The sequence below is a fragment of the Daktulosphaira vitifoliae genome, unplaced genomic scaffold (assembly GCF_025091365.1).
Source record: "Daktulosphaira vitifoliae isolate Bord-2020 unplaced genomic scaffold, ASM2509136v1 Scaffold_5, whole genome shotgun sequence".
Taxonomy (NCBI): domain Eukaryota; kingdom Metazoa; phylum Arthropoda; class Insecta; order Hemiptera; family Phylloxeridae; genus Daktulosphaira; species Daktulosphaira vitifoliae.
The window spans coordinates 602,425-629,776 of NW_026099576.1; the positions used below are offsets into that span (position 1 = coordinate 602,425).

A 27,352-nucleotide genomic window follows, 5' to 3' on the forward strand; every position below is an offset into this window, starting at 1 on the left:
TTCCTAGTCTCTAAGAGTTTTTGCCGCCATTACTACGTTTACTTATCTCTATCTTGGGCTGTCTCTCTCCAGTCTTCAACTCCAAGGATTCTTAAATCTTCTTCTACCACGTCGATCCATCTTTTCTTCGGCCTCCCTCTAGGTCTTTTCCCTTGTGGTTTCCATTCCAATGCTACCCTGGCTATCTCGTTCTCTCTTCTTCTCGCTATGTGTCCTAACCATTGTATTCTTTGGCCCTTAATAAAACTTGTTACCGGTGCTATTTCCAACATGTCATATAGTTCACTGTTGTACCTTCTCCGCCAACTTCCCGTTGTTTCATCGATGACCGGTCTGCATATTTTCCTCCACACTTTGTGCTCAAAAGTCCTCAGGTTTCTTTCTGTTTGTTTGGTCGTTGTCCACGCTTCGTAACCATACGTGAGAGTCGGTCTTATAATAGCCGTGTACAATCTTGCTTTCGTTTTTTTAGATAGAATTTTGGATGTAAAGAATTTAATCATTGTGTAGAACGTTTTTTGGGCTTTATTTATCCGAATACTTATTTCTTTTGACCAATCATTCTTTGTACTTAACGTTGCTCCCAGATATTTAAAATCGCTAACTTTTTCGTATGCTAAATTCTCCATCTCACTGGGGTCCTCCCCACTATCTAATAGTTCCATTATCTTCGTTTTCTCAGTATTTATTTCAAGACCAATTTTCTTCGCTGCTTTTTCTAGCACTCTAGCAGCGTTAGCTGTGTCTGCAAGTGAATCGCCAAGTATATCCAAATCGTCAGCGAATCCGAGGAGCCGTATCTTATTCTGGCCGATTAGTAAACCACCTTCATTGTCCTGTAGTAATCTTACTACCTTCTCTAGGGCAAGATTGAAAAGTACTGGGGAAAGAGCATCCCCCTGTTTTAGTCCGGTTTCCACTGTAAAGGTTTCCGATGTTACATTCTGTGTTCTTACTCTGTACCTCGTGTCTTCTATGCACATTTTAGTTAGCGCTATTAACTTTTTTGGGAAACCAAACTCATCCATAATATTGTAGAGACTCTCTCTGTATATACTATCATAGGCCTTTTTAAAATCTATGAAGAGTTGCCACGTATTCTGCCGATATTCGTATCTCTTTTCAATTATTTGACCTATTATGGATAATTATTCTGTGGTTGAACGACCTTTCCGAAAACCACATTGGTACTCACCTAGGCAATCCTCTGCATAAGGGATAATGCGATTCAGTAATATCCTAGAGAAGACCTTGTACGCGGAGTTTAAGAGCGATATCCCTCTATAATTGTCACACTTTGTCTTGTCTCCTTTTTTATGCAATGGTATGATGATTGCCTCATTCCAGCTATCCGGTACTCGTTCTTCCATCCATATTAGGTGACACAGTCTGTGGATTACTAAATGTAGCTCCTCACCTCCGTATTTTAAGAGTTCTGCTGGAATATTATCGGTACCCGGTGCTTTCCAATTTTTCAGGCCAAATAATACACTTTTTACTTCTTCTAGGCTAACATCCTCGACATAGGGCTCCGCTCTTTCATAATCGATATGAGCTACAGGCTGATCTGGCATTCTCCCATTTAGTAAATTTTCAAAATAACCTTTCCATCTCTCAGCTCTTGATTCTGGTTCCATTAGCATTTGTCCGTCTTGGTCTCTGATTGCATTCCATATAGGGTTAAAATGCTTATACTGTTTAATGACTCTAAAAAGTTTCTAGTTCTCCCTTGTGTATGGTCGTTCTCTGCTGTTTGAAGTATGTTGCTAAAAAATTTCCTTTTTTCCCTTTGAAGGGTGCTTTTGCAGGCTTTACGTTCCCGTATGAAACTTTCTTTAGTCATTTGAGTGTTGTTTTTAATAAATTCATTTCTCGATTTTCTGCGTCTGTCTACAGCAACTCTACAAATATCATTATACCAAGTATTTCTTGACCTTTTTAGCTCACCAATACTAGTGGCCGCTGCTTTGTTCATTGCTTTGTTATGTTCATTTGTGCATTATTTTCTTTAAAGTTCTTCGTGACTTCGTTCTCATAATTCTTCCTCACGATTTCATCTTTGAGTAACTCTAGATTAATTTTGATCCTTTTTTCTTGCTTTAATTTCAATTGGCTTAAATAAAGTACATTACATTATCTTTAATTTAAAATATATATAAAAGTGTCAGACTTTCCGGAACATTTTCAAAAGTCAAGTTGAAAAAGTTCTACTTTCTATATGCATTTTTATGTTTTGAATCCCCCCTGTATTAAGGGAAATGATCCGATTTAAAAAAAAAAGTATGTCGAATGAAAGATGTTTATAAATATTATTTCTCATAAAAAAATTGTAATGATCCATACATTTTTCAAAAAGTTATAGCATAATAAAGTTAAAAATGTAAAATACAAAATCGAAAATTTTCACACAAAAATAGCATTCGGTAGCCATTTTCACCCTGAAGATAAAATAAAGTCCGAAATTTTTTTTCTTCACGATAAAGTATATTACATTAGCTTTAATTTAAGATATATATAAAAGTGTCAGACCTTCCGGAACACTTTCAAAAGTTAAGTTGAAAAAATTAATTTTTTGTAAAAAAGTTGTCATTTTAAATCCCCCCCTATGGGCAGGTAAAGGGTCAGATATGAAAAAAATATATACCAAATGAAAGGTAATGACATCATGCATCTATAAAAAAAAGAATTATATTGATATGTTTATTTTTAAAAAACTTACGACAATTTTAAGTAAAAAAAATTGAAAAAATTAGCGATTTTTAAATTTGTAATTTTTTGGAGGTTTCCCCCATTTACGAGGAACGAGGGATTTTTCAAATTCGGTTTCATTGAAAAAAATCGGTTCGGTGAGAGCTGAGAAAAAGTGGTAACAGACACAAAAAAAAAAAAAATAAACACATCTTAGTAAAACCAATACCTACTCAGCTTCGCATCGAAGCTAAAATTGAAAATTTAATTATTGCCCTTATTTTAGCTTATTTCTTTCAATGATAAGTCAAAAGATCACAAATCGTATCTAGTCGAAGACATTACCCTCAAAAATTGAAAAAATTCCCTCGTTCCCCGTAAATGGGGGAAACCTCCAAAAAAATTACAAATTTAAAAATCGCTAATTTTCTACAAATTTTTTACTAAAAACTACCGTAACTGTTACCACTTTTTCTCAGCTCTCACCAAACGGTTTTTTTTTTTAAAAATAAACATATCAATATAATTCTTTTTTTTATAGATGCATGATGTCATTACCTTTCATTTGGTATATATTTTTTTCATATCTGACCCTTTACCTGCCCATAGGGGGGGATTTAAAATGACAACTTTTTTACAAAAAATTAATTTTTTTCAACTTAACTTTTGAAAGTGTTCCGGAAGGTCTGACACTTTTATATATATCTTAAATTAAAGCTAATGTAATATACTTTATCGTGAAAAAAAAAATTTCGGACTTTATTTTATCTTCAGGATGAAAATGGCTACCAAATGCTATTTTTGTGTGAAAATTTTCGATTTTGTATTTTACATTTTTAACTTTATTATGCTATAACTTTTTGAAAAATGTATGGATCATTACAATTTTTTTATGAGAAATAATATTTTATAATAATCCCTTTTTCATTCGACATACTTTATCTTAATCAAGATATTAATAAGGAACTAGCAGATCATGTAGCTTTTGGAATAATACACCAATTTTTTTTAAATTAAATACTAAAGATTAAATCTATTAATTAATTAAATATAAAGAATTGCATTGAAGTGTTTATTTTTGATAGTGATTTTAATCACTGTCAGATATCATTATACTTGATCCAACTATGCCACGTCACCAGTGTGCCGCGACCCCCCTGTACTGGGTTTTGTTTTATTTATCATAGTAAAATTAATACCTTCTCAACTTTGCAATGAAGCTAAAAAAAAATTATAAAATTATTTTTATTCTGTTAGTAATTGGGTAGGTTATGATAAAAAAATCAAGCTTTATATCTTAAAGCTGTAATATATTTTAATTATAAAATAAATGATTGAAATTTGGATTGTCATAGTGGTGAAAACAGAAATCAAAGTAATTGAAAAAAGTACAATTTTTGTGCAAAAATTGAAAAATTTTACAAGAACTTATTTAAAAGGGTTTTTAAAAAATTAGTATATACTGTATTGGCAAATTTTGATAGGGGACTATTTCCCCTTAATTTTTTATTCAAAAATATTGATTTTGATTACCTTCTATAATTCTTTAAAGAATTATTGAAATGAAACTTCTTTATAAAGAGTCCAAAAAAAAAAAAAACAGATTATCGAGCGTCATGGTCGGCTGTAACGTTTCGCTGTTACAGTTGGCATAACTATCGTCCACGGTCGGTTGTGAAGTATATATTATGTTATAATTTAGCACTATATTTTCAAAAATTAAAGTAATGTTATTTAAAATATATTAAATTATTAGGCTTTGCCTAGCTAGAGCTCCGCCCCAAACCTAGGGCACTTTGATCCTTACACGTCTTCGTCATGTAAGCCTCTTCGGGCCGTCATTGTCAGTAGGCTACTAATTACGGTAGAAGTACACCCGGCATGCCGGGTACGATAAGTGTTTTGTAGAAAAAATATCTGATATATTATTAGAATCAGTGTAACAAAAAAATATTAAAAATGTAATTATTAAAATCAGGAAAATTCAAAAAGAGAATATAGTAAAATGTATTGGGTATAAGGTTGACGTTTGTTAAGGAGGTATTCCTTTTAGGCCTATTCAAAAATTATTTTAGGAGGGTATTTAATATTTTTTACTTTGTTAAATATGTTATAGAATTTTTTTTACTAAAAATTAAAGTAATGATGAAAAAATGGACATTAGGTCCTTATTTATTAGAAGTTGCCTAAAAAAATATTGTTAGCGCTGGTTCAAGGGGGGCTCTTAAATCTCCCTTAAATACACCCCTGGTATACACAAAAATTATTAATATTCTAATTATAATAATTGTGTTTATATTATAGAATAATTACAAAAAAATTCAGTAGGTTACGAGGGACTATGTAAAAAATTTAATATTGATAAAAATTTTGGTAACTGCGAATTAACGTTGGACATCATAGTTGTCATAGATGAATCCCAATTTAAACGATAAAATCATACATCATATATGAGAAAAAAAAGATTATTAATAATGTACTGTTCTGATAGTGAATGTATTTGAATGTGTTAAAGCTTTCATGGATTGTCTTGTTGCTTGAAGTGCTTATTGTAGTAATTTAGAATTACTACATTGTACTACATAAATTGTAGTACAATTTAATTGTAATTGTATTGGTAAAAAAACAGCCTAATGGGAAATTCGGCACAGTAGTGTATAGAAAAAGTACACATACAGATAGATATTTACATGCTGATTCACACCATTGCCCCTCACAGAAAATGGGATTATTACACACAATGGCAACAAGAGCTGTCAGAATAGCTGATGAAGACTATGTGAATGAGGAAAAAACATACTTACGACAAGCACTAAAGAATAATGGGTACACAATTAAAAACATTAATAAGGGAATTAAAAAAGCAGAGAAAAGAAAAAATGCAACGCTTATTATGGATGACTAAAACAATGAAGATGAAAAGAAAGGTACATTAATACTGCCGTACATACAGGGAATTATCGACCGCATATCAAGGATCGTACAAAAATTCAAATTAAGAACCGTCTTCAAATCAAACACAGTTGCAGGATCACTACTCCGAAAGATAAACTGCCAGAGATGCAAACACCATGAGTATATGAAATACCGTGTTCATGTGGTAAATCTTACATTGGACAAACAGGAAGAGCTATTGCGACAAGAATAAAAGAACATGAAAAAGACGTGGAGTACCAAAGAACAGACAAATCTGCAGTAGCTGAACATGCCAAAAACAGAGGACATGACATACAATTCAATAAAGTAAAAATACTAAACAAATAAATTCATTTTGGCAAACGCATGTACAAGGAAGCAATAGAAATCGAAAAATGTCCGGAAAATTTCAACAGAGAAGATGGATGGAAAATCAGCAAAAATTGGTTACCAATCATACACCAGACAAAAAGGAAATCAACCAACAACACCGAAAATAATTCAATATACGAAGAGGCTACAATCAACATAACAAATAATTGCCGGTGTAGGAAAGGAAGACCGAAATGTCAAGAATGCCGTAAACAACGTTAGTCTAAAATCAAAATGTTGTCAACAACATTAGTCAAAAACCCAGATACGGTAAACAACGTTAGTCAAAAACCCTGATACGGCAAACAACGTTAGTCAAAAATCAGATGTTATCAATTTTATAAAAGCAGACCGTTATCAAGATAAGCCGCCTGTATAGTTGCAGCCACCGACTAGTGATGGGCATAATCGAATGATTTCGATAATCGAATGATTAGTAATCGAGACATTTTCATAATCGAGTGAATCTCTCGAAAAATCACTCGAAGTTAAAATCGTCTGCTCGTATGATAAGAATAATCAACTATTATTATTTATTGAGAAAATCGAAAAATTATTCGAAATATGAATAAATATACCTATAGTAAATAATTATTAATTTAATTTTGCTTTTTTTATTTGTTGGTGTTTATTTATAATTATTATATTAAACTATAATTTAGGAATAATAATAACAATAATATATTAATAATGCATTATTAATAAGTGCTTTAAATAAAAGACAAGTTGTTATTTTTATTATTTAATAATTATTACCTATATTTTAAAAAAACCGATAACAAATTTAAAAATAAAAACATAAGATAAGGTAGCAATAGCCGGCTTGACCATCATAATTAAAACACCTGATTCCACACCTAATTGATTTTTCATAAATTCACAACTAGTGAGAGAATCAGAACTCAGTAGTTTAGCCAGTTCAGGACAAAACTTTGTTCTAATCGTCACATACTTCCCAAAAATGTGACAGATAAGGTGTTGTCATGAGTAGCGATTGAACGAGTTGAAAATAAGAAGACTCGAAGTCAACAATTTAATAATAATTCGACTATAATTTATGCTAAATAAAAACTTAAAAATAGTATTCTCTCGTTTCATCGTTTCATGGACATCATTCGAAATAACTTTTATTCGATTATATACATTTCAAGATCAAGAAATCATTGTTTTTATAATAAACGAGAAATCATTAGAAATAATCACTCGATTATAGAATAATCAATATTATTTAAAAAATCAGAATATCTCGATTATATAATAGATATGATTTCAATAATCGAAATATCTCGATTATTTTCATAATCGAGATATCTCGATTATATATCTCGATTATGCCCATCACTACCACCGACTAGCAATCGGCACTCTGAAGATGGACTCTGCAATGAGTCGGAAACGTCAGAACTCCATTGCAAACATGGATATATCCTCAAGCACTTCAAGCAACATTGAATGTATTACTTATATTATTATAACCGTCTTGAAATTTATATATAACATATAACATTCCTTGATAATATATATAAAATACAGTGCTATGCGCAAATGCAAAATAGTGTCCTAATAAAAATACTTATTATACAAATTAAGGTTCAGAATAAATGAATGCGCAGAAATGAGTCAATGCCCATATTAAAACCATGCGCATGGACTAAAAAAAAAGTGTGTAAAACTATGAAAAATGAACGGATTGAATTGTTTTTTTTTTTTATCATATCTCTAGAATATGATTGGGCGGGTGATGAAAATTTCAAACCTTGAGTCGTAAAACGCAGGTGTCAGCGACCGTTTTTCTCGAGAACTGTCGAAATTTTAATACTTATGGGCGAACAGCATACATTTCCTGACCTTCGCCTATAATTTTCCCGGAGTCTGGTGACCGAGATTTTGTTGAAAAAAAATTTTGAAAATATGAACACGCTAAGTAATTTTTCCAGAAAAATGTTTTTTTTCCTTGTTCTATTATGTAATAAGATTTAATTTCAAATAATTTTGATTTGCATTAAAAAATTTTAAAGAACCATAACAGATGCAATTTTCATGCAATATCCTTATAACAAAAGAAGTTTTACTTCATTTGCGCGTACTCGTAACACGCACTGGTTTTTTGTAATGTAAATATTTTGTATGCTTTTTTAATTTATTACGTTTTTCTCAAAGTTATAATAAAAATATTCTAGGACATTAAAAAAAAAAATCATTATAAAATTCTTTTTATGCACATATTTTCCTTAATTTCAACTAAACACTGTTAACACATTTTTAAAAACTTACAACTATGCAATTTTTTATTTGAAAATACTTCACAAGGGGAGGATATAGTAATTAGGTTACTGAATTTTATTAAAATTTTATGAATCTAACTGACATAATATAAGGTTAAATTTGTTTAAAACCAACTTTAAATTTTGAACTAGTTTAAATTGTTCATTTTATTAACCTACAAATGCAAAGTATGTTTACCCCGTCAGTAAAATTAGAGTCTTTCACGCTTGGGATATGAGATTCAAACGCCGTACGCCATGATTACTCTTTTTGCACTTTTTTTCTTAATTTTTTTTTAATATAGAAAAAAAAATTCAACATTTTAAAAAAATTTTTCTTATTTAGATTGTATAAATTCAATGAAGATCAATGTAATCTCCCTTTGTAAAAAATAATTTCTTATTCATATTAAAATTATTTTACTTTATGGTTTTTGTTTGTTATTAATTTTTTCAGTTCTTATTTGACAATTTTTTTTCAAAGATATGTCAAATAATTATAATTTGTAACTCGTTAAAAATATTACCTTTAAAAATTGAAAATAATTCCCCCCCTATAAATTAAAAGTTACCTAGAACCCATTCTCCTTATAGACAATTATTCATTTCTAATGTTTCTAAAGTATTTATTGTAAAATTAAGTTTGATATAATAATAGGTTTCAACTACAAATTTAAAAAAATTTACTTTGTTTTTATTAATTTATTGACTATTTGTGTGGCCAACTACCAGTCTATAGTATTCTACATTTTTTGGTATCATGATAATGTTAAAATTTATATTATTTTAGTTAGAATTTTTTTAGATTTTATCTCATTTTTTAGATGTTAGGTCGTGCAGGACGTCCACAATATGATACTAAAGGAGAAGGTATACTAATTACTAATCATAGTGAATTGCAATACTATTTGTCACTTTTAAATCAACAATTACCTATAGAATCACAACTAGTTTCTAAATTGCCAGATATGTTAAATGCTGAAATTGTACTTGGTAATTTTTTTAATATTTAATTATTTTAATTTTTATTGAAAGCAATTTAAAAATATTTTATATTATTAGGCACAATACAAAGCGTAAAAGAAGCTGTTACTTGGTTAGGGTATACATATTTGTATATACGAATGTTACGTGCTCCATCTTTGTATGCAATAACTCAAGAAAAATTAGAAATTGATCCATTATTAGAAGGATATAGGGCAGATATTATTCATACTGCTGCAATACATTTAGAAAGAAGCAATTTAATAAAATATGATAGGAAGACAGGATATTTTCAGGTTTGATTTTAATTTTTGTAAATAATTAATTTACTGTAATTGTTTTATTTTATACCAAGCTAAAATTTAATAGAAATAGTTATGATTAATACTATATAGTAATATATTTTTAGGTTACTGAACTTGGGCGAATTGCTAGTCATTATTACTGTACTCATGACACGATGGCTACATATAATCAACTATTAAAACCAACATTAAGTGAAATTGAATTGTTTAGAGTATTTTCTTTATCAGGTGAATTTCGCCACATTGGAGTTAGAGATGAAGAAAAACTTGAATTACAAAAATTAATGGAACGTGTTCCTATTCCGATTAAAGAAGGCATTGAAGAACCTAGTGCTAAAGTAGACTGTTTATTGATACCAAATCTTTTGATTATAATTATCTTTATTTTTATTATTATTTACAGATAAATATTTTACTTCAAGCATATATATCTCAATTAAAACTTGAAGGTTTTGCATTGATGTCTGACATGGTGTTTGTTACTCAATCAGCTGCACGATTAATGCGTGCTATTTTTGAAATTGTTTTGCATCGTGGATGGGCTCAACTAGCAGATAAAGCTCTGAGTCTTTGTAAAATGATTGATAGAAGAATGTGGCAAAGTATGTCACCTTTGAGACAGTTTAGAAAAATGCCTGAAGAAATTGTTAGAAAAATTGAAAAGAAAAATTTTCCTTGGGAACGTTTGTATGATCTTGGGCCAAGTGAAATAGGTGAATTGATTCGTGTTCCTAAACTTGGAAAAACTATTCATAGATATGTTCATCAATTTCCAAAACTTGAATTAGCAACACATATACAACCAGTTACTCGGTATTTATTTAAACAGTAAATAAGATACATTTTTTAAGTTATAGTTTGTAAATTTGACAAAATTTAAGGTCTACATTGAGAGTTGAATTAACCATAACTCCTGATTTTCAATGGGATGAAAAATTGCATGGTAATTCTGAAGCTTTTTGGGTGTTAGTTGAAGATGTTGATTCAGAAGTTATTTTACACCATGAGTTTTTCTTGCTGAAATCAAAATATGCTACTGATGAACATTTACTTAAATTTTTTGTCCCTGTTTTTGAACCTTTACCTCCACAATACTTTTTGAGGTAATCATCTTAGAGTACAAGAAATTTTTAATTACACACCAAAACTTAACCGTGAGATCTATTGCAGGATTGTTTCCGATCGTTGGATTGGTTCAGAAACTCAATTACCAGTATCTTTTAGACATTTGTTATTGCCAGAAAAAAATGTCCCTCCTACTGAGCTTTTAGATTTGCAACCACTTCCAGTAAAATTTAATAGATTTATAAACATAAGAATCAAATTATTTTATTTTTAAATAATTTCAGGTGTCCGCATTGCGCAATAAAGTATTTGAAGAACTTTACGCTGAGAGATTTCATCAATTTAATCCAATTCAAACTCAAGTATTTAATGCTGTATATAACAGTGATGAAAATGTGTTCATTGGTGCACCAACTGGATCAGGAAAAACTGCGATTGCAGAATTTGCACTTTATCGTCTTTTAAGCCAGAATCCTGAAAGTAGATGTGTATACTTAGTTGCCAAAGAGTCTCAGGCTGAACTGATTTATTCTAGCTGGCATGTTATATTTGGTATTGGCCTTGCAAGGAAAGTTGTATTACTGACAGGAGAAATTGGTACAGACTTAAAGGTCAGTTGGCTTTACTATTAACATTTTGGATAATTTTTAATTTCTTACTCTATTATAGCTGCTAGCTAAAGGTCAAATTATTGTGACAACAGCAGAAAAGTGGGATGTACTATCTCGAAGATGGAAACAAAGAAAAAACGTTCAGAATATAAGTCTTTTTATTGTGGACGAACTTCAAGTAAATTTAATCTTTATTAATTAATACAAGTAAAAAAATCTAAGCGAATAAGGTATTTCAATTTTTCTTAATCAAAATATTACTAGAGTTTTAATTTTTAAAGAATTTTTAGAATTCCGTACTTGTTAGTCACATTTTTTTATATTTAAAAGTGATAGAAACTGGTGGCATTGATCATATTTATCAGGTTACATTAAGTATTTATAAAATTAAGAGTAAGATAAAAGTGAATGTACTCATATTTTATTAATAATGGATTTATATGCTTTTATAATTTTTGTTAAGCTATTCTGAATATATCACTAGTCAGTACATTGTTTATTTAATACATTAAATTATTAAATTACATTTAATTTAATACATTTATATAAATATAATAAAAACCTTACTAATAAGTTATATTATACAATTATAATTGTGGAAAAACTTAGGGAATTTACTTTCCCTAAAGCCAAAATTTTCATAAACTCTCATCTCTTTAAAGTCCCTTAAACAAATTTTAGTCATAGGTATACTAAATAGTTTTTAGTTATTGTGTTTCATTCATTATAATTTTAAGTTAAACTGTTAGAGGTTTAAATCTTCTTCTTCTTCCTTGCCTTAATCCCAACTACTTGGAGTCTGCCACCCTTTTCCTAAACTTCCACTTGACACAATCTCCCACATCATCTACGCTCACATCAGCTACACTTACATCAGCTGTCCTCAAATCACATTCAATAGCATCCCTCCATCTTTTTTTTGGTCTTCCTTTACCTTTTCTTCCTTCAACATTCATTTCTATAACTGTTCTTACAGCTTCCGATTCTTCTCTCCACATAACATGACCAAACCATCTAAGTCTATTTTCTCTCATCTTATCTATGATGGACGCTATACTTATACTCCCTCTTATATGCTCGTTCCTTATTTTATCTTTTCTAGTCACTCCACTCATCTATCTAAGCATTCTCATCTCTGCTACACTCATTCTCTGCTCTATTTTCTTATCAACCGCCCAACACTCTGAACCATACATCATAGCTGGCCTTATTACAGTCTTGTAGAATTTACCTTTCATCCTCATTGAAATTCTTTTATCGCATAAGACATCAGACGCTTCTCTCCATTGCAACCACCCACACTTAAAGGTTTAAATAATTTTTTTAAATTTTTGTTTTATCTTTAGTATTGTTAAAAAACTGTTATAGATAAACCTGTTAATTCTGTCACTTTTCCTAACTGCTTCTACTACTTTACGTTCATCTTCTCATCCATTATTATACCTACACAATTTTATGTATTGGTTTACCTGAGTGTATTATTTTATAACCCTCACCTATTTTCCTTACTTTTTCTCAACAAACAAATATTAACTTTTCTCATCTTTAATACTTCTACTAATTCTCTACTTCTACCAGTTAATGTTCCAACATTTCACATGCCTATTTTTACTTTGTATCTATTTTTCTCACCTATACACAAGTCCTGTCTAAAGTTGAGTGATGATGTCCTTACACTGTTAACACTACAAGCGTTGGGTAGGCCTGTATACATAACTGACTTGACGCAATCTCATTAGTTGCTTCTTACAACTGGTAGAATGACCGTGGAAGTATTCTTATCCTTTTTCCACAGGAAAATATTATAAAAAAAATTTTAATTTCAATAATTTTTCAGTTTTTTAATTTTTTTAGTGCATATTTATCGATAAAGTAACACCCAAAAAACCAAACAGTAGTGAAAATATATATTATTATAAAATAGGTAGAAATAATTTATATAAACAATACAATTTGAAAATTTAAAACTTATGACAAAACTTTAAGTACAGAGTAACTTATTCTTTAACATAGCTAATAGATCATGATAAAAATCAATACTAGGTAACAATTAAAAAAAAATAGCATACAATTTAAAGAGTAATAGTGATTCTAATTTTATGCCTGAGTAGCTAAATAAAATCAGTGAGTGAGAGGTCACACAATATCAAATTATTATGAGCATTATTTTCCAAACTATAAGTTATATTTAAATTACATTATAACATATGTATAGTTTTTTTTTATTGAAGCTCTAAAATCAGTACTTTGAAACACTTAAAATAACATTTAAAATTACACTTTTTGACACTACAATTTATTAGCTCTGAAATAATGGTGAAGAGAGTATTGGTGAATGTTCCTTTTCAAGTGCAATATAAATTTGATTAAGAGTTATACAATATTAATATAATTTATGATAACACTTATAAAAAAATTATTTTGTTTATCTAAAAGGCTACAAAATCATATATATTAAACTTTTTTTTAAATTATTTTTAGAAGTGAAATTTTTAATTTGTCATATTTTCTTCTGTATTGAAATTAAATTTACTTTTTAGTTAATTGGTGGTGAAGATGGTCCAGTTTTAGAAGTTGTGTGTTCTAGAATGCGGTACATTGCCTCACAAACAGAAAAGCAAATGAGGGTAGTTGCTCTTTCAGCACCACTTACTGATGCCAGGGATGTGGCTTTATGGTTAGGTGCTCCAGCCACAACTACATTCAACTTCCACCCTAGTGTTAGACCTGTTCCTTTAGAACTTCATGTGCAAGTAATATATATTTTTAATATATTATAAAACTAAAAAGAAAGTGTAATAAATGCAAGTCCTTAATTCATATAATTTATAAAAAAAATGTCTGAGTATAGGACATTCATCAATAACTGCTAGTTTTATATAAATTTTATTTTTTATGATCTTATCAATAAAGTTGTTTAGATTTGACTGGATTTTCCTGAAAAATAATCTGAGTTTTTAAAATTTTTATTTTATCCTAAAACATTGTCCTAAAAAAAATTAAGTTAATTAAAAGTGGTAGTATCATTGTATATTGAACTATTTTTGTTCATTTTTTAATAGCATATTATTATTATTATTTATGTTTTATATCAAATAATTTTTAAATTATTTGTTAGGGATATAACATTACACATAATGCTACTAGGTTAGTAGCTATGGGTAAACCAACTTACAATGCTATTTTGAAGTATAGCATAGAGAAACCGGTTATTATTTTCGTTCCATCAAGAAAACAAGCTCGACTTACCGCTATAGAATTATTAACCTATACTGCAGCTGATAATCAACCTAATCGTTTTATACATGCTGAAGAAGATGATATAAAACCATTTGTTGAAAAAATTACAGATAAAGTAATTTTAAAAATTAATGTATAAATTATTTATAAAAAATTACTATTCTATATTATATTGTAGACTTTAAAAGAAACATTATTGCAAGGTGTTGCATATTTACATGAAGGAGTTAGTGTTCAAGATCAACGTTGGGTTCAACAACTTTTCTTCACTGGAGCGATTCAAGTTGTAGTTGTTACAAGAAGTTTATGCTGGGCTTTAAGCATTACTTCTCATTTAGTTATAATCATGGATACTCAATTCTATGATGGAAAAACCCATACGTTAGTTATATAATGATCAAATATATTAATAAAAAACTATATTTTAATTTTTAACTTCCCAACCCAAATAATGTGATTTAAAATGTCTTAGACTATATAATAATAATAATGTATTAAATTCTGTTGCTTTGCATTGCTGTGTCTTATGAGGTGTAAGCAAAAGACGTCTGTGCTTTCTTTTAATTATGGATGTTGAGTAAAAAAAAGAACTTTCAATATTAAAATTTTCAAAAATTAAAATTAAATACTTTTTATTTAAAATTAAAAAATATTTATTTAATCTATCAATAATGGCTTTATGAAATATTTTTTAGATATGAAGATTATCCTATAACTGATGCCATTCAAATGGTAGGTAGAGCTAATAGACCACTGGATGATGATGATTCAAAATGTGTTTTAATGTGTCAATCATCAAAAAAAGATTTTTTTAAAAAATTTTTGAATGAGCCATTACCTGTTGAAGTATAATTAATTTTATTTATTTTTGATTCATTTTTGTTAAAATTATTATTAATCAATTATAGAGTCATCTAGATCATAGACTTCATGATCATTTCAATGCAGAAATTGTTACTAAAACTATTGAAAATAAACAGGATGCTGTAGATTATATGACCTGGACATTTCTATACAGAAGACTTACCCAGAATCCAAATTATTATAATTTACAAGGTGTATCTCATAGACATTTGTCAGACTATTTGTCAGAGCTAGTTGAAACAACACTTAATGATTTATATCAGTCGAAGGTAAATTTTATATAAAATTTAATATTCTGTTTAATAAAGACAAGGCTAAACATAAATCAATTTTTTAATACCGAAATTGTTTTATACAATTTTATTATTAAGATGAAAAATGTGTTAAGTCACCATTAATATATTAATTTATATATTAAAGCAATATAAAGGTTTATTAAAATAGTATGGTGTATATAGCTAATCTTAGTTAAAAAGTAATTATTATGGTAAATAGTATTAAGATTATTGATTAGATTATAGTATCGACTGTTAAAGCATTCATATGTGCATATATTTTTGTTATAGTTGCATTTGTTGACTTGTCTTGTTTGTACATAAAATAATTATTACTATATTTTTAATTATTATATCAAATAAAACAGATTCACTTATTAAAAAAATTTATTTTACAATATCACAAAGTTTAAATTCTGATCATTCAATAATTAACTTATCAAAGTAAAGAAGTAACACTAATAGACTCAAAAATAAATAATTAAATAATAATAATAATTTGTAAGTTTTCTACAGCTAGCATATATTTTTATGGCAATAGAGTATTCATTATAGAAGGGGGATATTGTAAATTTTATAAAACCTTAAATATATTTTATTTGTTGACATTGTTATTTTTAAAAAATAAAATAAAACTTGCGTTCTCATTATATTTATATATACATACAAGACTAATCTGTAATTTTAATTTTAAAGTGCATTAGTGTTGAAGATGAAATAGATTGTATACCATTGAATTTGGGTATGATTGCAGCTTATTATTATATAAACTACACAACTATTGGTAATTAAAATTTAAAATGATAAAATCTATGTTTTTTAAATATTATTGTGTAATTTTATTTTTTTTAGAATTGTTTTCATTGTCCTTAAATAATAAAACTAAAATTCGCGGCTTATTAGAAATTATTAGTTCTGCTGCTGAATATGAAAAAATTCCTGTTAGGCACCGTGAAGATACCCTATTAAAAAGTCTTGCACAACGTTTGCCTAATAAACTGCAACCCTCATCTGGACAAACTTCGGTTCGCTATAATGATCCTCATGTAAAAGTCAATTTACTTCTTCAAGCTCATTTATCACGGTTACAACTTGGTGCTGAACTTCAAGGAGATACTGAAGTCATTTTAGCAAAAGTTATTTTAAAAAATTTTTTTTTAAAAATTTCTACTGTTCCATGTTACTAAGTTTTTGAAATAAATTTTAGGCCATACGTTTAATTCAAGCTTGTGTTGATGTGTTAAGTTCTAATGGTTGGTTATCACCTGCTGTCGCAGCTATGGAGTTGGCACAAATGATTACTCAAGCAATGTGGGCAAAAGATTCATATCTTAAACAATTACCTCATTTTACTTCAGATATAATTAAGAGATGTACCGAAAAAGTTAGTATTTTTCAATATCAAAATTGAATATGAATTATAATTAAAAAGAAATGTAGCTGATATTTTCATATAAATTCTTAATGCTTAACGGTACATATAATTAATTTGATAGATATTTTAAAATAAAATGGCCAAGTTGTATTTAAATTGTCAAAATCAGTTTTTTATTATGCTAGTAAATCAAGTTTTCAATTTTATTTTTCAAGTATTTTGCATCTTTTTTTGTTTAAATAAATGACTAGGAATAAATATGGATAATCCATTTTTAAAAAATTACTACAGCTATGGTTAAAAAAAGATTGTAGAGCCTTGTATCATAGGAAGCGAATTTAAAAAAATTTTCCATTCTTATATCTGTACATTAATTTATGTTATCATGTTAGTTTATATCTAATCCTTTTGGTTCTGTGAGCAAAATATCAAACTTTGTTATTTATTTATGTTATGATACTAAATAAATTTATTTATAATTAACGGACAAAACTCAATACAAAAAAATTAATACAAAAAAATTAATAGTTCATAATGAATACAAAGTTATTGTTAACATATAAACTGAAAACAATTAGATGATGTTTAAAAATAATAAAATTATTTATTACTAATAACTATGATCATCTTACAATTAATTAAGTTTCAACTTTTAAAAGTAATGTTTAAAATTAAATTGTTATATCTAATATATCTATTATTTTCTTAACTCTACGAAATAACTACTAACACATTGATACAATATTCTTAAACTTAAAGGGTATTGAAACTGTATTTGACATAATGGAATTAGAAGATGAAGATCGCTCTAAATTATTGCAACTAAATGATAATGAAATGGCTGAGGTCGCCAAGTTTTGTAATCGTTATCCTAATATTGAATTAAGTTATGAAGTTTCTAACAAAAACCGTGTAACTGCTGGATCCAGTGTAAATATTACAGTTAATTTAGAAAGAGAGGACGAAGTTGTTGGACCTGTTATTGCCCCATTTTTCCCTCAAGTAAGTATTTAATTTAATTTTTAAATTGATGCAAAGCAAAAAAGCTATATATTTTATTATTATGATTATTACTACTACTATTATTATTTTCATATCTAACTTCAAATCAATTGAGTTAATGACTTTTAAAATAATATTATATACTTTAAATATATTATTAAGAGTCATGTTTCTACTTAAGAATACTGTTAATCATGAATTAAATTTTTATACAAAATTTATTATGATATATGAATTATAATGAAAAAATCTACAATCATTTTGATCATCTATGAGAATTTACGATTATCATAGAACATTCCTTGTTTTGTTGTCATACAATGTTCAATTATTTGTTAGCCTGGTACTGAATTTCTTAGTCACACATTGCTGTTATCTATCTATATACGAAAATGTCAAGTGGATTGTCTACAGAATAAGGAGGCACTTGCCCCTGGCTGTTGTTAATAATGCCAACAAAGCTACTTGAATTGCATAATCTTTTTCTTAAAATTGAATTTTTCTCCTCAAAAACATTTTTTATGAAAATTCATTATTTTTTTATCATGCATGTTCCTGGGTCTCCTTAGTACGTGCGTTTAGTATATTGGGATATGAACAACAAATGTGCAGTTGCGTTTTGTCTGGTAGTAAAATTCATCTATATAACAAAGGTGTATATAGAACAAGCAAAGGTGCTTGTTCATATCTTTTCAGCATCTCTTTCTCACATGATTTTTAATGTGAATTACATTATAAGACCTGTTATCATTCCCCCGTGGTCATATCAATATTACAAAATATATATTCTTTCTTCTTTTTCCTCGCCTTAATTCCAACTACTTGGGGTCGGCCACCTTTATCCTACTTTTACATCAACCGTCCACATATCACATTCATTGACATCTCTCCATCTCCTTTTTGGTCTTCCTATAACATTCATTTATATAACTGTTCTTACAGCTTCCGATTCTTCTCTCAACATAACATGACCAAACCATCTAAGTCTATTTTCTCTCATCTTATCTACGATAGACGCTACACTTATACTCCCTCTTATATGCTCGTTCCTTATTCTATCGTTTCTAGTCACTCCTCTCATCCATCTAAGCGTTCTCATATCTGCTACACTCATACTATACTCTATTGTTTTGTCAACCTCCAAACCATACATCATAGCTGATCTCATTACATTCTTATAGAATTCACCATTCAGCGTTATTGGAATTCTTTTATCAAATAACACACCAGACGCTTCTCTCCACTTTAACCACCCACACTTAATCCTGTGTAATGTGGGACTGCGTGGAGAAGATGGATTTATTGGTAAAAAAGTAGAATTGAATAGGGTTTATTTATTAATGATCAATTTTATAGTGATTGATTAAAATAGAATAAAATATTATTTGAAAAGCTTGAGGATTTATCCATGTTTGCAGTTGATTGCTGACATTTCAGACTCTGCAATGAGTCTGAAATGTCAGCAATCAACTGCAAACATGGATAAATCCTCAAGCTTTTCAAATAATATGACAATCCATGAAAGTTTCAACACATTCATAGAATAAAATAACATTGAATATATAATAAATGACACGAAATAGAATACAGCTTTAGTATATAGACTTAGAATAAAATTTAGAATTAACCGGCTTAGACTTAGAATACTATTTGTAGCTTCACTTTTACATACCCAACCAAGACTGACTGTAGGGGATCTACAGTGGGAGTCCTTTGTCCATGGTTGCCCTAAATCCCTTGGTCAGCACATACCTGTGTCCGACGACCATGTATTCTATACTCTACTCAATTATAAAATAATATTCTGGGGTTCTTAACATCTGTGTCTTACATCCTAGTTAATACCACCGCTTTTTTTTTCAACTGATCCTAAATACTTATAACTTTCTACCTCTCCTATCATGTCCCCTCCAATTGTCACTGATCTCCTCTATTCACCTACATCGTGTTCTCCTTTGTCACTCTTGTATTCTATATATTCTGTCTTACTCCTACTTATTCTTAATCTCTTTCTTTCAAGAGCTGATCTCCACACCTCTAGGTTTTGATTAATTTCTTTCCTATTAACACTATATTGTCAGCGAACAACATACACTACGGCACCTCTCTTTGTACTTTTGTAGTAGTTTTATCCATCATTATAGAAAACAAGTAAGGCCTTAAAGTAGAACCTCGAAAATTAAGAAAAATAATAATAATAATAATAAATAAAATTAATTTCAATTGAAAATAAAAATTTTAGGTATATTTTTTTATTTTCCATACAAATCTAATATTTTATCAAATAAATGACTCAGAAAATAGTTTCACTTCATCCGCGTGTCTTGTAACACACTGTTTTTTATTGCTATAAAAATAATTGTATATTCAAAATTTTAAACAATTTTAAAACAGTATCTTTATAATAGAATCAAAACCAAATAGTTTTAATTGTTGTACTCAGTTTTATACATTTATTTAATACCATAATTAAATATTTAAAAATGTCTCTTTTTTTTTTGTGCTTTACACCATTTAAAAATTTTAAGAATTTCGAAATATATCATTGTCTAGAATAAGCATTATGACTAATAATATTCAAAAAGTACGATTTTCGAACCAAACCTAACTTTTTTGTTATAAATTTACTCAAAAATCGATATAGTTTAATCAAATATTACGTCGAATTTGTTGTAGAGAGATAAAAAATATTTATCTAAAAATAGTTTAATTTAATGTTCGATTAGAGTTTGATTATAAAATTTAAATTATGGTTGAATCTCAAAAATAAGGGTTTGTAACTACCAAATCTGACCTAAATTTTTACAATAAAATATTTCAATAGAGAAAGTATTACAACTAGAGTTGAATCCAGGTACATTCAGGGGTGAATTTAGTCTTCCTGAGATTTTAATAGCCCTCTTCTATTTTAGCGATATTTAATATTTTATTGTTATGTTAAAACAGTTATTGAGTTTAAAATGTTTTATTTTTGCTTATCAATTTTTATTTGTAGTAATTTTATGAAATTATGAACAACCCAATCAGTCACAAATGTCAATATTTATTTATTTTTATTATTAAACATATCTATTACTTTTTTAAAAATAAATAAATTTAAAAAAAATGTTTACTACTTTTATAAGGAGATTAAAAATGGAAATATGCATATTGAGGTTAAAGTTTTCAATTTTTTTGAAAATGAACATATTAAATTGAAGTTTATGTAATAAACTCCTTCTATTACCTCACCTTTATCCTAACTACTTAAGGTCGGCCCCCTTATCTTAAACGTCCACTTAACACGATCTCCCACATCATCAAAGCTTACATAGTATACTATTAAGTTAAAAAAAAGGTCATGAATTTGGCATGAGAGAAGATGAAAAATCTAATAGAAGCTGTCTGCCACACCCCATACATTTTTTATTTGTAATAAATCTTTCAAAGCATTATTAAGAAATATGAGAGATACATAAATAGCTTTCTTTTACTTAAGCTTATTCAAAACCTTTAATTAATTTTAAAAATGTACCCCATAAATAATAAACAAGACCTGAAATTTAATCTATAAAATTTGTAGAATTAACGTTTTTGTATAATTATACTCAAAAACTTTTAAAGTAATCATATGTTAAATAAAAAAAAATGCCTACATTTTCATGAATATCATTCAAAAACACAAATTCCATCCTATTTTACTGATTTAATTTAACAATCTACCATGCCTTATGACTTTATTTTAATAACTATAATTTTATTAAACCATTAAAATTTTATTCTCTTTCAGAAACGTGAAGAAGGTTGGTGGTTAGTTATTGGTGACCCAAAAACAAATTCTTTGTTATCTATTAAAAGATTAACATTACAACAAAAAGCAAAAGTGAAATTAGATTTTGTTGCACCAAATCCTGGTAAATAACAAAAAAAATTATTTTATAAAGGGCAAGTTTTTCAAACTTTTCTTCTTTTCAGGCCTTAATAAATTAAAAAAATATGATATATTGAGAAAAATGTTTAATAATGTATAATTCTATTATGATTAGTATTTATAACTCTAAAATGTTTATTTTATGATAGGTAACTATTCATATACATTATATTTTATGAGTGATGCATACATGGGTTGTGATCAAGAATACAAAATGAACATTGAAGTTGGTGATTATGAATCTGCTGGAAGTGAATCCGAATAATAATATAATTTAAAAATACATCTCAAGCAACTTAACAATATTCTTTTTGTTAAAAAATTGGTTTTATTTGTATTTTAATAAGAACAACTTGCAATTATACTAAAAATGTTTTATACCTAGATGTACATTGAAGGTCTTCTTAATAATTATTCCCGTGCTTTTGAAAATATTATTTTGTAATAAGTATTATCTTAATGATAATCTCATATTTTAGCTTCTATGCGAAACTGAGAAGGTATTAATTTTACCATGATGTTTTTATTTTATTTTTGTGTGTGTGTGTGTGTGTGTGTGTCTCACTATTTTTTCTCTTTTTTAAAAAAAGATTAACAGAATTTTTTTTTTTAATAGATACATTAGATATTTAACGATTATTTGGTATATTCTTTTTGTGAATCTGATCCTTCAAATGCCCAAAGTAGGGGTTTCAAAATTATAAAAAATCTAAATAGAAAAATGATTTTTAGTTTCAACTGAATTTAACGATGGATTTTTAAAATTATAATCAAATTTTATAATACGCTTAATTAAGTAAATCTTTTTAAGAACTTTTTTTTTTATTGGTTCTTTTAGTTAAAGTAAATCATTAAAATTAATTAAGTTCTGCATATTTCAATAAGAATCTTATTAAACGCCAAAAGTTAATTAGAAATGATTACTATGATTTCTATTTAAGTGATCTATCACAATAAAAATGCATCAAAATCAAGCTTTAATAATAAATTTACTGTAAATAGTAATTATAAAATTTCCTGAATGCTTATTAATCTTAACAATACCATTTTTTTCTATATAATTATGTCAATTTGAAACTTGTAAGTTGAACTAAAAGTTATCGTAATAAATTCATTTTTTTTATTATAAACTTTCACTTAAAAGGGCAAAAAAAAGTAGATTCAAAGTAATTACTTTTAACATATTAAAAATAAAAATCAATAATAATTTGAAAAGAATTATAAAAATTATATAATATATAAGTAGGGTAATATAGAGAGAAGTGGGCACCGCGCCTCACCCACTCACCCTCCTTCCATTTTTGTGGAGGAAGTGTACGGGGGGGATTAATTACCGTTTTGGGTGAAACGGGTTTTGAATTGAGTAAGTGGGCTAGCAACGAACCTAGTATATTACCGACTAGTTTAGAGTATTCTAGAAATCAACATGATAGTACTACAGTACCAGAAAATATAGTAACCAAAATATTAGGTATGTACTGGAACAAAAACAATGATTCATATCAGTACATGATAAAAGAATACAATAAAGATGTTTCAATTACAAAGCGTTCTAGTCTGGCTGAAATAGCGGCAATTTTCGATCCGTTGGGACTAATAAATCCAGTAGTCATTAGATTTAAAATTTTAATTCAAAAGTTATGGCAATTAAAAATCGGATGGGATAATAAGATACCCAAAAATATAGAACGCGAGTGGAAAGAAAGCCGTGAAAAATTATGTGTAATAAACACATTAGTAATACCAAGGCAAGTAGTCGGTGACGGCAGTATAAGCGAGATTGAAGTACACGGGTTCGCGGATGCGTCACTTACGGCATACGGTGTATGCTTGTACTTACGGGTAGTACAAAACGATGGTCAGTGTTTGGTAAATTTAATTTGTTCCAAGTCTCGCGTCGCCCCACTCAAAACTGTGTCACTGCCGTGACTCGAACTGTTAGCAGCCGTGTTATTAGTACGTTTAGCAAATAAGTATGGGCGCAGTTTACGATTAAATATTTCTAATTATTTTTATTGGTTCGATTCTACAGTGGTACTTTCATGGATAGCATCGCTGTCAACTAGGTGGAAAACGTTTGTGGCCCACAGAGTAGGAGAAATACACGAGCTCACATCCATTGCACAATGGCATCACGTGCGTACTGCTGACAACCTGGCGGATGTGGTCTCACGTGGCATTTGCCCACTTCAATTAAAGAATTTAATAATATGGTGGAGTTGGTTAGTTAAGAAAAGTTCTGAGTGGCCCAGGTCAACTTTTGACGAAGATCGTCAAATAGAAATATCGACAGAAGAGCGCGCAACAACGCAAGTGTTGGTGTCAGCGGTTAGTCATGACTTGTCAATTTTAAATAATTATTCGTCATTAACAAAATTGCAACGCGTTTAAGCATATTGTTATCGGTTTGTGAATAATGCGTTGGCTAAAACACGTAAAGTAAAGTATCAGTACGGACCTGTGCAGGCGGATGAAATTGATAAGGCGACTACCATGCATAATAAAAGTTATTCAGAAGTGTTACTTTGGTGAAGAAATACAAAGTATTCAAAAGCTATGTACAATAAAACAAAAAGTAATTTAGTGCGTTTAAATCCGTTCTTAGATGTCTTTTACTATTTGGTAGTCCGGGATATTCATACAGATCCCAACTTCGAAATGCTATTTGAAGCGGTCTTGAGGTTTCCAGGATTTTGAGCGTGTCTAACCTCATGGCATCCGACACACTTACATGTGGATCTTTCCATATAACATAAGTCAAAATAATTTTACAACTAGATAAATTTTCATTTGTCGACTAAATACAGTTTAAATCTGTACTAGTACGTTGCAATATTAAGTCTTGACGACAATAATGATGACTTTTTTTATGATTCTCGGCAAATCCTAATAATAACCTTAGAGGTATGCATACTTAAAATTTCATACTCGTATTTGCAGTTACAACACTCCGGCCAGCATTTTCAAACCGTGTATGATCATTCAGTGAAAACGTGACGTATCCTTTTATTGTAGACATTATCCCAGGCAAACGCGATCTATCTATTTCTATTGAGTTCAATAAATATCGTATTTCAATGAAGCAGTGAGCTAGACAATTGTTAACCAATTGTACATCTGAACCGGCAGGAACTCCCGAGAGTTCTTCATCTATCAAGAGATAGGAATCAGATGGAAGGGTGTAAACATCTTGATGTTGAATACATATTCGTATATCATTATTATTCGATAGTGCGCTAACAGAAAACGGTTGGTAGGAAAAATAATCCAATTTCACTATGCGGTCTTCATTGTATAGTGTTTCCATTACTTCTAAAATATCCATTGTTAATTGTATAACCCAAAGCAGAAAGAATGTCAAGGTTTTCATGTTGTATCTCTTCAACTAGTCGTTATTAGCTTCAATGCGAAGCTGAGAAGGTATTGGTTTTACTACGATGTGTTTATTTTATTATTTTTTTTTTTGTGTCTTTTACCACTTTTTCTCAGCTCTCACCGAACCGATTTCTTTCAATGATACGTCAAAAGATCACAAATCGTATCTAGTCGAAGACATTACCCTCAAAAATTGAAAAAATTACCCTTGTTCACCATAAATGGGGGAAACCTCCAAAAAAATTACAAATTTAAAAATCGCTTATTTTCGAAATTTTTTCAATTTTTTTTACTAAAAACTGTCGTAACTTTTTCAAAAATGAACATATCAATATAATTTTTTTTTATATAGATGCTTGATGTCTTTACCTATCATTTGGTATATTTTTTTTGTAAATTTGACCCTTTATCTGCCCACAGAGGGGGATTTAAATGACAAATTTTTCACAAAAAATTAACTTTTGAAAATGTTCCGGAAGGTCTGACACTTTTATATATATCTTAAATTAAAGCTTATGTAATATACTATAATTAAAAAAAAAAAAAATTTGACCTCTGGACTTGTCTTCACGGCGAAAATGGCTACCCAATGCTATTTTCGTGTGAAAATTCTTGATTTTATAATTTACATTTTTTACTTTACAGTGCTATAACTTTTTAAAAAATGTATGGATCAATACAATTTTTTCATGAGAAGTAGTATTTATATACATCTTTCATTGGATATACTTTTTTTTTAAATCAGACTATTTCCCTATATATGGGGGGGCTTCAAATATAAAAAATGCATATAGAAAGTAGAACTTTTTCAACTTAACTTTTGAAAGTGTTCCGGAAGGTCTGACACTTTTATATATATCTTAAATTAAAGCTTATGTAATATACTTTAATTTGAAAAAAAAAAATTTGACCTCTGGACTTGTCTTCGTGGTGAAAGTTGACATCAAAGTTAATAAAAAATTACGATTTTTGTAAAATAATTTTTTTTTATATTTTTAACTTAATAATGCTCTAACTTTTTCAAAAATGAACATATCAATATAATTTTTTTTTATATAGATGCTTGATGTCTTTACTTATCATTTGGTATATTTTTTTTGTAAATCTGACACTTAACCTGCCCACAGGGGGGGATTTAAAATGACAACTTTTTCACAAAAAATTTACTTTTTCAACATAACTTTTGAAAATGTTCCGGAAGGTCTGACACTTTTATATATATCTTAAATTAAAGCTAATGTAATATACTTTAATTTGAAAAAAAAAAATTTGACCTCTGGACTTGTCTTCATGGTGAAAACGGCTACCGAATGCTATTTTTGTGTGAAAATTTTCGATTTTATAATTTACATTTTTTACTTTAAAGTGCTATAACTTTTTAAAAAATGTATGGATCAATACAATTTTTTCATGAGAAGTAGTATTTATATACATCTTTCATTGGACATACTTTTTTTTTAAATCAGACTATTTCACTATATACGGGGGAGCTTCAAATATAAAAAATGCATATAGAAATTAGAACATTTTCAACTTAACTTTTGGAAGTGTTCCGGAAAGTCTGACACTTTTATATATATCTTTAATTGAAGCTAATGTAATATACTTTATTATCAAAAAAAAAATTTGACCTCTGAACTTCGTCTTCGTGGTGAAAATGGCTATGGAATGCTATTTTTGTGTGAAATTTCTTGATTTTATATTTTACATTTTTAACTTTATTATGCTATAACTTTTTGAAAAATATATGGATCAACACAATTTTTTTATGAGAAATAATATTTTTTAATATTCCCTTTTTCATTCGACATACTTTATCTTAATCAAGATATTAATAAGGAGCTAGCAGATCATGTAGCTTTTAGAATAATACACCAATTTTTTTTTAATTAAACACAATCTAAAGATTTGCATCGAAGCGTTTATTTTTGATAGTGATTTTAATCACTATCAGATATCATTATACGTGATCCAACTAACCACGGCACCACTGTGCCGCGACCCCCCTGTGCTGGGTTTTTAATGATTGGATTTTTAATATTACTCTTGGTTTTATTAAATCGAAGAGCCATCGCGTATATGTAGACGTATGGTAACAGGTTCACC

The 27,352-nt window shown here is 28.6% G+C and overlaps 1 protein-coding gene across 1 annotated transcript in view; it reads left to right on the forward strand.

Moving 5' to 3' along the window:
• Positions 1-22,261, forward strand: part of LOC126908079 (putative U5 small nuclear ribonucleoprotein 200 kDa helicase) — a 41,948-nt gene extending 19,687 nt beyond the window's left edge. Inside the window, exons 15-33 of the mRNA XM_050689930.1 lie at positions 9,065-9,233; positions 9,303-9,520; positions 9,634-9,867; positions 9,933-10,342; positions 10,411-10,632; positions 10,700-10,817; positions 10,879-11,205; positions 11,264-11,383; positions 13,746-13,958; positions 14,324-14,560; positions 14,624-14,826; positions 15,141-15,291; positions 15,354-15,578; positions 16,281-16,368; positions 16,437-16,720; positions 16,792-16,968; positions 17,719-17,961; positions 21,731-21,854; positions 22,021-22,261. Coding sequence (XP_050545887.1) covers positions 9,065-9,233; positions 9,303-9,520; positions 9,634-9,867; positions 9,933-10,342; positions 10,411-10,632; positions 10,700-10,817; positions 10,879-11,205; positions 11,264-11,383; positions 13,746-13,958; positions 14,324-14,560; positions 14,624-14,826; positions 15,141-15,291; positions 15,354-15,578; positions 16,281-16,368; positions 16,437-16,720; positions 16,792-16,968; positions 17,719-17,961; positions 21,731-21,854; positions 22,021-22,136 — 3,879 coding nt within the window. The 3' untranslated portion in view covers positions 22,137-22,261. The remainder of the gene's footprint in view (positions 1-9,064; positions 9,234-9,302; positions 9,521-9,633; positions 9,868-9,932; positions 10,343-10,410; positions 10,633-10,699; positions 10,818-10,878; positions 11,206-11,263; positions 11,384-13,745; positions 13,959-14,323; positions 14,561-14,623; positions 14,827-15,140; positions 15,292-15,353; positions 15,579-16,280; positions 16,369-16,436; positions 16,721-16,791; positions 16,969-17,718; positions 17,962-21,730; positions 21,855-22,020) is intronic.
• The last annotated feature ends 5,091 nt before the right edge of the window (positions 22,262-27,352 follow it).